Source organism: Phocoena sinus, chromosome 19 (assembly GCF_008692025.1).
Source record: "Phocoena sinus isolate mPhoSin1 chromosome 19, mPhoSin1.pri, whole genome shotgun sequence".
In the NCBI taxonomy this organism is placed as follows: Eukaryota; Metazoa; Chordata; class Mammalia; order Artiodactyla; family Phocoenidae; genus Phocoena; species Phocoena sinus.
The window spans coordinates 40,174,822-40,186,923 of record NC_045781.1 but is presented as its reverse complement, the minus strand read 5'-3'; the positions used below and the strand labels follow the sequence as shown (position 1 = coordinate 40,186,923).

At 45.7% G+C, this 12,102-nt stretch overlaps 1 protein-coding gene across 7 annotated transcripts in view; it reads left to right on the top strand.

Annotated features, from left to right (window-relative positions):
• The window catches only part of KCTD19 (potassium channel tetramerization domain containing 19), a 32,323-nt gene that overhangs the window by 9,931 nt on the left and 10,290 nt on the right, over positions 1-12,102 (top strand). For 5 of the 7 annotated variants that reach the window (XR_004346989.1, XM_032613678.1, XM_032613677.1 and 2 more), the window contains 4 exons: positions 7,358-7,508; positions 8,308-8,499; positions 9,855-9,986; positions 11,844-12,054. Coding sequence is in view for 6 of the 7 variants with exons in the window: in XM_032613678.1 (XP_032469569.1) it covers positions 7,358-7,508; positions 8,308-8,499; positions 9,855-9,986; positions 11,844-12,054 (686 nt within the window). In the remaining variant the exon portion in view is untranslated. The remainder of the gene's footprint in view (positions 1-7,357; positions 7,509-8,307; positions 8,500-9,854; positions 9,987-11,843; positions 12,055-12,102) is intronic. The other 2 variants (XM_032613680.1, XM_032613682.1) reach the window with 2 other exon arrangements.

Genomic DNA, 12,102 nt, shown 5'->3' with positions numbered 1-12,102 from the left:
AGAGAAATTAAAACCTACAGGATGTCCACACAAACACTTGTAGACAAATGTTCATAGCAGCATTATTCATAATAGCCAAAAAGTGGAAACAACCTGTATGTTCATCAGCTGATAAATGGACAAAATGATATATCCATACAATGGATTATTATTTGTCAATAAAAAGGAATGAAGTACTGATACACGTAACAACAAAGATGAACTTTGAAATGTTATGCTAAGTGAAAGAAGTCAGACACAAAAGGCCATATACTGTATGATTCCATTTATATAAAATGTGCAGAATACACAAAGTTAATAGGGACAGAAAGTAGATTAGTGGTTGCCTAAGGCCAAGGTATGGGGTGAGAAGGATAGGGTGAGCAAAAATAGGCAATGGACTGTAAATGGGTACAGGGTTTCTTTTTATCATGTTAAAATAGATTGTGATGATGGTTGCACAACTCTGTAAACATACTTAAAATCATTGAATTGTATAAGTGAGTAAATTTTATCATTTATATATAATATAAAACTTATTCACATTAAATATAATATGAAATATATTTCAATAGAGCTATAAAAACATCATTAACTTCGGGCTTGACATTAGACCTGGAGTCAGCAAACTATTTACATCCCATGGACCAAATCCAGCCTACTACCTTTTTTGTACAACCTGTGAGCTAAGAATTGCTTTTACAGTTTTAGATGGTTGAAAAAAATCAAAAGAAAAATATTTTGTGGCACATAAAAATTATATGAAATTCAGATTTCAATGTTCATTAGCAAACTTTTATTGGAACACACCAAGCTTATTTGTTTATATATTGTCTATAGCTGTTCTCAAGCCACAATACAGAGTTGAATAGTTGCAACAGGGACTATATTCTCAAAGCCTAAAATATTTACTATCTGGCCTTTTACAGAAAAAATTTTGTTGACCTCTGGCCTAGACTCTACTGGGGCAAGGGAGGAGCAGGAAGACAAGTTAGGAGGCTCCTGAAGCATTCAAATGAAAGATAGTGATGGTTTGGCCTAAGGTGGTAATGGTAGATTTATAAGTGTTCAAATTCTGGATATGTCTTGATGACAGAACTGATAGGGTTTGCTGATGAATTGGAGGTAGAGTGAGAGAGAATGGATAACTCCTCTGTTTGTATCCTGGGCAATCAGGTGAAAGATGTATTCTGAGGTGCAGGCTCAGAGGGAAAAATGAGGAGTTGGGATTTGAATGTATTAAGTTTGAGAGGCAAGAAAATGGTGTTTGTTAAACATCTAAGTGGTGATGGGGAGGAGGCAGCCAGATGTATAGGTGTGGAATTCATGGAAGCAGTCAGGTCTAGAGACATAAATTTGGAGTCATCAAAGTTGGTATGTAAATCCATGAGCCTGGATGCTTAGGAATGTCATATCTTGTTCACAGGGGAGATATAAACTAGTCATTACAGGTCTGTACATTAATGTCACAGTGCTTCCTAGGACCTTCTGTGTAATTTGGGAAGTCCCCTTTGTGTAAATGTAAGCTGCTCCAAGCCTCTCATGCTATCAGCTTGGATGGGAGTCATAGCTGCTACTGCAGAGTGTGAAATTTTTCTTCCGGGTAACTCACAAGGGTTCAAGGTTCATGGCAGACTGTTGATTCCCTTTCACTTGCCCCCTTGAAGTCCACTGAGGACTTAGTACATTGACAGTATATGCTGCTTGCGTTTCCTTTTTCATTGCCTTCTGACGACTTCTAAGTTTGGAAACTTAAATCGTTCCACCTGTGAGTGTTCGGCTACCAGCAAGCAACCCAAAAATGCCTGCATTCCTTGTGCTCAAGGGAGCCAGAGAGTTTTTATGTTGATCACACAAATGATGCTTTTAAGAAAACAGACCACTGACGAGTCTCACATTTCCTATTACTCATGATGTGAAGACAGATTACCACTGTGATCTTGTAAAGGAAGATTATGTAGACAGCAGATATTTATCCCAACAGTGTAGCTCATCTGTGGATATGGGTAAGTGGACAGCTCAAGTGTAAATGCCTTGACATGGCATCAGGGCTCCTCACAGGACAGCCCATCTGCTTGTCCTGACTCATATCCTAACACATATACATACCTACATGCATGCATGGGCACATACGCATGCACATATGCGCACGCACACACACACACACACACACCCCTCAGTGTTCAGGCATGTCACTGAGCACCCTAAATGCTTTCTCTCCACACCTTTTCACTTGCTGTTCCCTCTTTCTAGAATGCTTCCCCTTCAAGATTTAGCCTAAATGAGGCCCACTGGAAGACTAGCCTGACATTTCCAGGTAGAGTTTTGCCTCTCTGCTCTCAGATCAGTGCTAATTCTGTTGAGACCATGTATTCATATGGCTTTCTCCCTCACTAGCTTATATTCTTTTCATGTTCACATTCCTAGCATCTCAGTACTGGGCCTGTAACAGGTGTTTAATAAATATCTTCTGAGAGAACATTGAATGATATACCCAAGATGACCTGTGAAGGCTGAATCTACTTCAGGGTGAGGGGGCCGGAGCTGGCAGTGGAGGGGCAGGTTTGAGACGATGATACGTGTGTCTTATTTGGCTTGTTTGGCTGATAGCAGCTGTTCTGAATATCCTTTTGTTCTACCAGCCTTGCTTCCTTTGAGCTTCCAAGTGGTGCTGGCCCTCCTTGTCTTTACAAAGCAGTTGGAGATTTGCAATCTCCCCCAAGCTCTCTTACCATCACATTCCTTCCAACAGTCCACATCAGAGCATAAGGCATCTCTGAGCACTGCTGCTGCTTTGGAAAACCTCCGTTAAGTCCCAAGGCTCTGCCAGTAGGGCATTTGTCAGCCATCTTTTGGCAACCACATACACACACACACACACACACACACACACACACACACACACACACTCGCCCCTGTGCCATCAGTCTTATGTTCCATCTGATTGACATATTTTTTCACTATTATCTAGGCCGAAAGCAATATCAGTTATCCTTGTGCTAGCAAGTAGCCATTTGAATTCAGGTCTGTATTTCCCTAAAGAAATCCTCCCTGTAATAACTTTCTGGGTCATAATATATAAAGAGTAAAAGTACTAGAAGTAACATTCAGGCAGAAAAAAAGGGAATTGAAGTCCACAGAAGACCAGCCACATGCTCTGTGGCAACTTCAGTCAGCAAAGCCAAAGGACAGCTGGAGGCATGGGCTCTCTGAAGTGCTCTTCACTCATTCATTCATTCATTCCACAAAAATATATTGAGATCCCACAGACACTATTGTGGGTGCTGCAAATACAGCAGAGAACAAAACAGGCAGGGTCCTCCTGGTCTTGGAGATTATATCTATTAGGGGAGACTGGCAGACAGTAAATAAATAAGTAGGTGTTATTGAGACCAACAAAGCATGTTGAAGGGGTTAAGGGATGCTTCCCGTGGATTCTTACAGCACCCAAATGGCTTCCCATGAGAAGAAGCCCTTGTATTTCTAGAAATCAGAGCAAGGATTGGCTGAGAAAGTTTAGAAAAAAACCTAGTTGAGGCTCCTGGGCCTAATGCTTCCAGCATGTCTTGAGTGGCAGGAATTGCGATCTTTGTAGATTTACTTGTTTGTGTGTTTTGTTTTTTTTTTTCCTTTTCAAGATTTGTCAAACATACCTTTTTTGGGGGAAAATGGTACTGCTTACACTTTACATTAGTGAAAGTAGCAGGAAATGGAGATTTCATTTCTATAAATTAGATCATTCTTCCCTCAACTAGCACATCTCTCAAGCTAGTTGGACTCTCGTTACTGACCCGCCCCAAAGACACACCTGGGTACCAAAGAGCACCTCCAAATAGTGCATCTAGGTCCATCCTCAAACAGGTTGTTCTCCCAGGTAGGGATTTCCCTCCCCCAACATGTCGCCTCCCCAGTGGCTGATTTAGAGTTGTTCAAGGGCACCACTGTTTCTTCCACTGAGAATCTCGGGATTTGAATCTGCAGATAAAGTAAATGGCAGGTTCAGGTTCCAGTGATTCGGTTAGCTTAGGATAGGCTTGGAATGATACGCTGTCTCTTTTAAGCTCTCCCTAGTTTCACTTCCTTTTCATGCTACTTCACCCAATGTCTTTCAATCCATTACGGATCAGACCCAAGCTGAGCCCTTTCTTCCTGTCATCCTGTCTCCATCTCCTTCATCCCTGTCCTTTACCCCATTAGATCTTCCCTCTGGACTCCAGCTCCCAGGTTGGAATTGCTGCCTCCACTGTCCTCTGAACTCTCTGGTCTCTGCCCATTGTAATCCTGAGCTGGCTTTTCCTATGGTTTTGGATTCTCACCATCTTTCTCAGTTTTTATGAGTGCAGTCTGCTTTTCTGCCAGCTCCTTTTGGCTCCCCCATGTCTCATTTTGCTTTTCATTCCAGAGGACTCAGCCCTCCAGCCCTCCATTTTTATGCATTCTTTCATTCAACACAGCGATTCTGAGCACTTACTACATACTAGGCTCTAGACTAGAAGCTGGGGTTGCATCAATCCAGTCCTTTTTCCAGGAGCCTCGGTAGAGGGGGACAGACAGGCCTGAAACCAAGCCACAGGCTGAGATAGAAAAGTTTGCAGGGGTCTCTGGGAACAGAGGGGGAGGATGAACCACTCTGGCTGGGGGAGGCTCCAGGCTCTTCAGGCAGGGAAGGGAGGAGAGAGGTATTTTGGGAAGAGGGAACAGCATACATAAAGTTGAGGAGGTATCACTGAACATGGTGTGTCTTTGGAGTTTTATGCAGTTAATGTCACAGATGAGGGGGTGGAGACAGAAAGAATGGTGGCAGGTGAAGCTGGAAAGGTAGTTTGAGATTTGACCACTAAAAGGAAGGAAACTAACATAATATTTTCTTTAATCCTTACAACATCTTCCAGATTTTACTGTCTCCACTTTGCATGTGAGGAGCCTGAGGCTTGCAGAGGTTAAGTGACAAATGGGAGGCAGCTGGTTAAGAAAAGTGGTTAAGAGCACAGGCTCTAGCATCCTGAGTTCCAGTCCTAGCATCTCCACTTACTTGGGGCACTGAGTACTCTTTCTCTTCCTGGATCTTGTTTCCTATTTGCTAAAAGAGAGTGATAGTACTAGAGCCTACTTTGTGAGTGGGGGGACGTTATGAGGATTCAGTTTAAAAGTGCCTGAGCAGTAAATGTTAGCTCTTAAGTGTCAGAGTCAAGATTGAAACCCCAGTCTGTCTGAGTTCAAGGCCCTTGTATTGCTCATGTATACCCTGCTCCTGGTTCTTGATTGTGAAGGAGCTTACGTGCACTGCTAAAGAGAATTTGGACTTGATCCCATAGGTAATGGGGAGCACTGAAGATTTTTAGGATGGGGAGTGGTTTGGACTCATTTTCCTGTTTGAAAAATCACTGAATGGAGAGGGCCTGGGGACAAGGAGACCAGGACTGGGGGAAGGGAGAGGAGAGAAGGGGTGGTGCCAAGAGCAGAAGATGGAGTCCTAGGACTTGCTGGCTGACTGGGTGGAGATGGTGTGAATATCATTCAAATCACAGTCCCTGCTTTGAATCCTTCAATGGCTTCTCTTAACCAGGGGATAGACTCCTCATCCCAGCTGACAGAGCTCTTCACTCTCTGGCTCTTATTTACTGCTCTGAATTCACCTCACACACTCCCTCAACCTCCATACACCTTAAACAAAGCCACATTCAAGGCAGAGAAGCAGGTGGATGAGCATATATCCCTACCTACTGTCCCCCTGACCCTGTCCTGTCCCTTCTGTGCACAGTCACCATTTTCCTTTCTTTGCCTCACAGCACAAATACTGCCAGGCTATTATCCCTCACCTTAACTCAATAATCCTGCCCACCCACTGATACAGAATCTGTTCCAGCCTCTCAGTAACCTTCCTGGCACCTCATTTTTATTCCTCTTTGCCCAAGACCAACTACTCCCTCATACGGAAATCAACCTCTCACTGATTTTCCTCCGGAGAATGGCTACAGTTTGACATAGAAGCTAAAGTCGTGTGCAGTCTTGAGCAAAGAGGGACAAGAAAGCTTGGGTCCCCTTCTAATGCTGTTGAAAGAAATCCCAGAGTTCCTGGAGGTCCTGAAACTTCATAACTGATGCTGCCTCTTATCTCAGTATATGTAAACTGTGGGATCCAGGCACAGTATCTGACTGTGGCCCTGGGGTTGTACAAGTATTTCTCAAATGAATGAATGACAGACTCACTTCTGCTGTTTCACGCATGCACTGTTCTCCTCCATTGTCAGTGCCAACAGGAAAGCACTCCACATGACCCTGCCATTGTCCAGTCCTTCCACAAATCCATCAGCCCCCCAAAGTGGGGAAGATTACCCGCTCCGGTCCTCTCCTTTTACAGACCTTAAGCAGTTGTGAGGGTGCATTTTATAGCCATGGCCACCAGAGGGCTCTTCTCAAAGCTCAGGATTCCCTTGAGCAGCTTCACAAGAGCTTCACCTGTGTAGCTAAGCAGGTTCTTTTATCAGTTTCATACTGCATCTGAGGTGTTCTATCCATTCTGAGGCTCTTAGAGAAAGAACTGGTCATGTGGTGCCTTTAGAGGACTACTTTTCCAGCTATTTCCAAAAATTTCTTGGGAAAATACTATTTTCTTCTAAGGAAGGGACAGAAAAAATGGGCTTGATGTTATGGTAATCTGCGCCCTGTGCAGGACTTTTTAGGGAGGGTAGGTCCCTGAATGTGGGCAGCATGAAGACTCTACTCTGGGCTTCAGCCCAACCTAGCTGGGGTGCTCCATTCCAGCCTCAGCCCACTCCTGGTCACCTGCTCCTTCAAGTGGAGAAGCTGGACTTGGAAGACTGCTTGGGCAACTCACAAATCCTTTGACTGCAACTGTCTCATCAGCAAAGTGGGAATGCAAACACCACATCTATCTCACAGAGCTGTGTCAGGGTAAATGAGCAAATGTAGGTAAAAGTGCTTTGAAAAGCGATGCTCAGTGCCACCTCCATTTCCCTACTTAAATAAATCACATTACAGGATTAGGATGAGCACAAACAATAAGCAGATCACAATTATAACAGGTCAAAAGGGTTTCTGAACTCTTGAGGAGAACTGATAGCAGAAAATCTCAAGTTTTTAATTATTAAATATAAATTACTCTTAAGATTGCATAAGATAAATTTCTATCAATCAAAATTATAATCCAGAAAAAATTGTTTCAAAATCAGAAAAGAAATAGTCATTGATATTTTGAATATCAGCATATCATCTTATAGACGTACATTTTTGTGACTATTTCAAAACATTTTACCAAAGTAAGTCACAAACTATTTTTCCTGGTATTTTACCCTAGAATTGGTAGATAGTTACTTGGTTTAATATTTTCAAAGCAATAATCTTCTTTATCTCACAGACTCTAGATAATCTGAAGGAAGGGAAATACCATCTACGTGTGAGGCCTGCAGACATACCTGTTGCTGAGAGAGCATCTTTGAACTACTGGCGAACATGGAAGTGTATCAGCAAACCCTCAGAATTTCCTATAAAGAGCCCAGCCTTCACAGGTATAACCACAGGCTGACCTTTTCTGAAGCCCAGACCAGCTTCCCTTCTCACTCTACAGAAGTGGCTTCAATCCAGAGAGTGCCCTGATTTCTGAACTAGTTCTGGATGATTCCTCTACCTTCCTGTCATCTCCTTTGAGCTTGTACCTGCCACATGCCCTCTCCATGACTTCCTACTCACTGGAACTAAACATCCTTCTCCATGTTCATTCCCCTGCATGCTGGTTTCACTTGGGCAAGGCTGGGCTGCATTCCACCCCGTCCTATTGGTCAGGGCACTCCACCATACTTTCAAGTCACCTCTAACCACCACACAAGGAATGTCTCCAAATGATCACTGTCTGGTGGGTGCCTTGCAGCATAGATCCACCTACCTGGGACACCAGAATAGCCATTCATGATTATTGATGGGTTTTGAGCTTTCGGGAAAGTCAAAAGGATCTATTTTATCTGTAGGTCATCTATTTTATCTGTGGTTGGTTTGATCAATTCAAAAAAAACAAATAGGTAACCAGTATGAATTTAATGACTGAGTATATAAGCCAAAATTTCACATGTCCCACTGCCCTTCACTGCAGAAAAACTAGATTTCCATGCCCTGCTCCCCACCACACTTCTGTCAAACCTAGGGTTACATCTGAAAAGAGTGAGTGAGAAGAAGGAGGTATCTGGCAGGGACCATCTCTGGAGTGATCTCTTCAGCTTCCTCTGGGGCCCCTGGGTCAGTGAGAGCCCTGCCCACTTCTGAGAGCCCTGGCCTCTGGGAGGTGGTGACGCCCCTCTGCACGTTCTCCTCTAGGCCTACATGATAAGGCACCTTTGGGACTTATGGATACACCACTGTTAGACACAGAAGAGGACGTGCACTACTGCTTCCTGCCCCTAGACCTAGTGGCCAAGTATCCAAGCCTGGTAACTGAAGACAATCTGCTGTGGCTGGCTAAGACCGTGGCCCTCATCGAGTGTGCGTGCAGCGAGTTCCGCTTCATTGGTGATTGCTCTATCTGGGGGGTGGGGGGAGGGGGGTGGGGGTGGCAGCAGGCTGATAGGACCCATCCACCCCTCCTAACCCCACACCACTTGGAGGCCCAGCTTGGGGCTTAGGGCCTCAGGAGCTTCCCTGGGCAGAGCTGGTGGAAGCATGACAGAGCCTTCCTGGAAGCAAATGGATTCCCAGCATTAGACTCCCACTAGCCTCAGGGCTATTTTATTCCCTGTTCATTTTGGAATGGCCTGGGTGTAAACGGGCACTGGAAACTAGCTGCAGTGGTGTCACGGGCCACAGGAGTTAGTGTAAAGGGCAAGACCCTGAGCTGGACTCCAAACTACTTACCTCTCTGCCTTTATGTATCCAACTGGGCTCTAGACCTCAGTTCCTCTCACCATAAAATGAGGGAATAGGGTGGTTTCAAAGGATGGTCCCTTCCTCCTCTCACTTCCACTAAACTCAGGATAAAAGGGAAGAAGGGTAGATGGTGAAATGTTCCCCAGAATCATTGTAGAATTGTCCACCTGAGCTAGTGGCCTAAAGAGGGATGAGATCTTCAAGCCTGGACAGAAGAGAGCCTCCCTCCTCCACCAGGACAGGCTCTGGTGGGGTGTGAACTGAACTGATTCCAAGATGCTGCTGCTGCCTATATGAATAGGGCAGGAAATACCCCAATTGTACTGGGGACCAAATGCCTGGAACCCCAGGCTTTCATAGTCACAGTCACCTGGAACGTTGTCTATAATGTGCTTCTGAATCTCCAAGTTGATTCACACAGGACAGTAGCGTTGGCTCCATCTCTGCCTCCCACACTGCAGACCAAATGCCTGGAACCCCAGCCTTTCATAGTCACAGTCACCTGGAAAGTTGTCTATAATGTGCTTCTGAATCTCCAAGTTGATTCACACAGGACAGTAGCATTGGCTCCATCTCTGCCTCCCACACTGCAGTCCAGGCAGGGAAAAACTGCAAGAGCCACCTGCCAACCCAGGCTCAGCCAGGCCCTTCCTCTCTAAGTGGCAAGACAACTCCCTCTTTTGGAATGACCTGCTCTTGGGTCAAGACTCACAGGGTAAGTCTCAGGGCCAGTGTGTGCTCACCAGGAAGGCCTGGCTTGGGAGCCCCAGGCCAACCCATGGGAAGCCACACCCATGGACTCAGACACAGGAAAACAAAGTAATTTGGGAGTTTTCTCCTTGAAAACCACAGACTGAAAGCTAATCTAACCAGGTATGTTTAGAAATTGTTTTGGAATAAGGAGCCCCTAGGATAAGTTGTAGCACCAAAAACCTGCCAAAACCTGCAATTAGATCAGAAATAACCTTGTTAACCCATTTTGTTTCCTTTTGTTTTTCAAGTGAATTTTCTCCGCTCACAGAAGATTTTACTACCAGATAATTTCTCCAACATAGATGTGTTAGAAGCAGAAGTGGAAATTCTGGAAATCCCTGAGCTCAGTGAAGCTGTGAGGTTGTACCGAATGAACATGGGTATGTCACCAGGGGAACCTTGGCCTCCCCTTGACATCCTGGGGCAGTCTGGGCTTTAGCCAGAAAAGCCAAAAACAAACATCTTCCCTCCTACAACCACTCTGGGCTTTGGGTGGTAGTGAGAGAAGTGGGTGTTCTGGCTGACTTAGAATCTGAGAAGAGAAATTTCAGTCTGAAACCCAGTGTGCCCTCTGTCTGCTCAGTCTTGCCACTGACCTGTAGGTAGCTCAGCCCAGCCTGGGTGGGGAAACTGGGCCAGAGTGTCCAGGGGAGGGAAGTTGGGCCTGAGGCCCGGCTTCCCAAGGTCAGGGGAGGTCTGCCCTCCTTGTGGATGTGTCAAGCAACTGGGAACTTGTAACTAACCCCTACCTGCCACTCCCATCCTTCCTCTTCCAGGCATAGCTGGAGGGCGTGGGAAATTCCCCATAGGACTTCAGTTATCCCACACACACCCCAGTTCCTTTGTCCCCCCTACTTCAAATCCCTGGCTGCTGTGCCTGTTTCTGCCTGCTCCTGACACTTCCTGACCCTGGTCTAGGCCTTCAAGTTCCCGGCCCAACCTCATTCCAATTTGCTCCTCATATTTTTTATTTGCCTTTCACCATCCCATTTCCCAAATCCTGCATGTCTATGGAAGCTACTGTGCATGTTGCAGGAGCTAGCTACCTTAGCGTGGCCTCAGCTGGCATTCTGAGAATACATAGAACTGTCTTGCACATGTGAAGTTTGGCCTGCATGTCTCCAGATATTTATTCCATGGGAATCAGACTTTCCCTACTTTTAGGCCAGCTCTCCCAGACTCCTCCCCAGGCAAGTGGAGTCCTATCCTATTTGGGGGTAGTGGCATCCTGCTGCAGGTCTCAGGAGCCTGTCTTGGGATCTTACAACCCACTTCAAAGGGTGTAAGTTCAAACCTCTCCCCCAAAGACTTCTGTTCCTTCAGAGAACATGGGTCAGAGAGATAAGTAGACCGGTGCATGCTGCACAAGATCTATGTGAAGTTGGAAGGGAAGCATGCCTGTGGACAGGCTCTGTAAGCCATAAAGCAGCCCCCAAACACAAAGCATGTTTTTTGTCTTTTATAAAGCACCATAACTAAGGGAAACAGCTCTCGTAGCCTTGGAGGTAGAGGCGCTCTCAAATCTCAGCTCTGCCCCACCTAGCTTTGGTATTTGGGGCAAGGTTCTTAACTGGCCTCTCAGGACAGTTTCCTCATCTGTGATAAGAGGAGAGTACTACCCCTCTTGTAGGATTGGAGATGACCCATGAAAATCACCTGGCAGCTTGCCACTGGCCCACTGTTGCCACTGGAACAGGGTCCTGTAGACTGTGCATTGTGCCCACTGCAGGAGAACAAGGTTTCACCCATGAGCTCGCAATTCAAATATCCAACCTGAAAGTAACACTACACAGTGTGTCTCCGGGGAAAATTCTGCCCAAGAGTGATAGGGACTGTGAATCCGGGAAGCCTGTAATGCACATTAGGTTCAATGCTGTGGTTGTCATTCTTTACCCATGGATAATTAGAGCAGAGCATGGAACTAAGGGAAATTCCTGCAGAGGCTGGGGCCAGATGGCTGTTATTCTGAAATTGAAATGTTAGTGATACAGCTAATTAATCTACCCGCCATACCCACCCCGCCTCTCAACAAATAGTTTTGACCTCTAAACCTGACTGAATATAAGAAAAACTATACTGATTTCGAGCGGATCCAGATTTGGCTGTGCAAGGAAATAAGCTCCCTCAAAGTCTCTTTAGTTACTGATTTAAGGCAGCAGTAGGAAGCAAGACCCAAAGCTTCCAGTACAATTATGACCATGAGGGATCTGGGAGTCACCCCTTTCTCTCTGGCACAGGTGGCTGTTTCCGGACCTCCTGTCCTCCTCCAAGCCCTGGGAAGGGGGGCCGTGCAGCAGGCCTAGAGTCTGTGAAGCCACTGTACATGATGACCCTGGGTCTGCTTGTCAAGTACCCAGACTCCGCACTAGGACAGCTCCGCATCGAGAGCACTCTGGATGGAAGTAGACTGTACATCACTGGGAACGGGGTCCTCTTCCAGCACGTTAAGTAAGGCCCTCCTCAGAGCACAGCTTGGTCCCACTCAGGCTGAGCTTT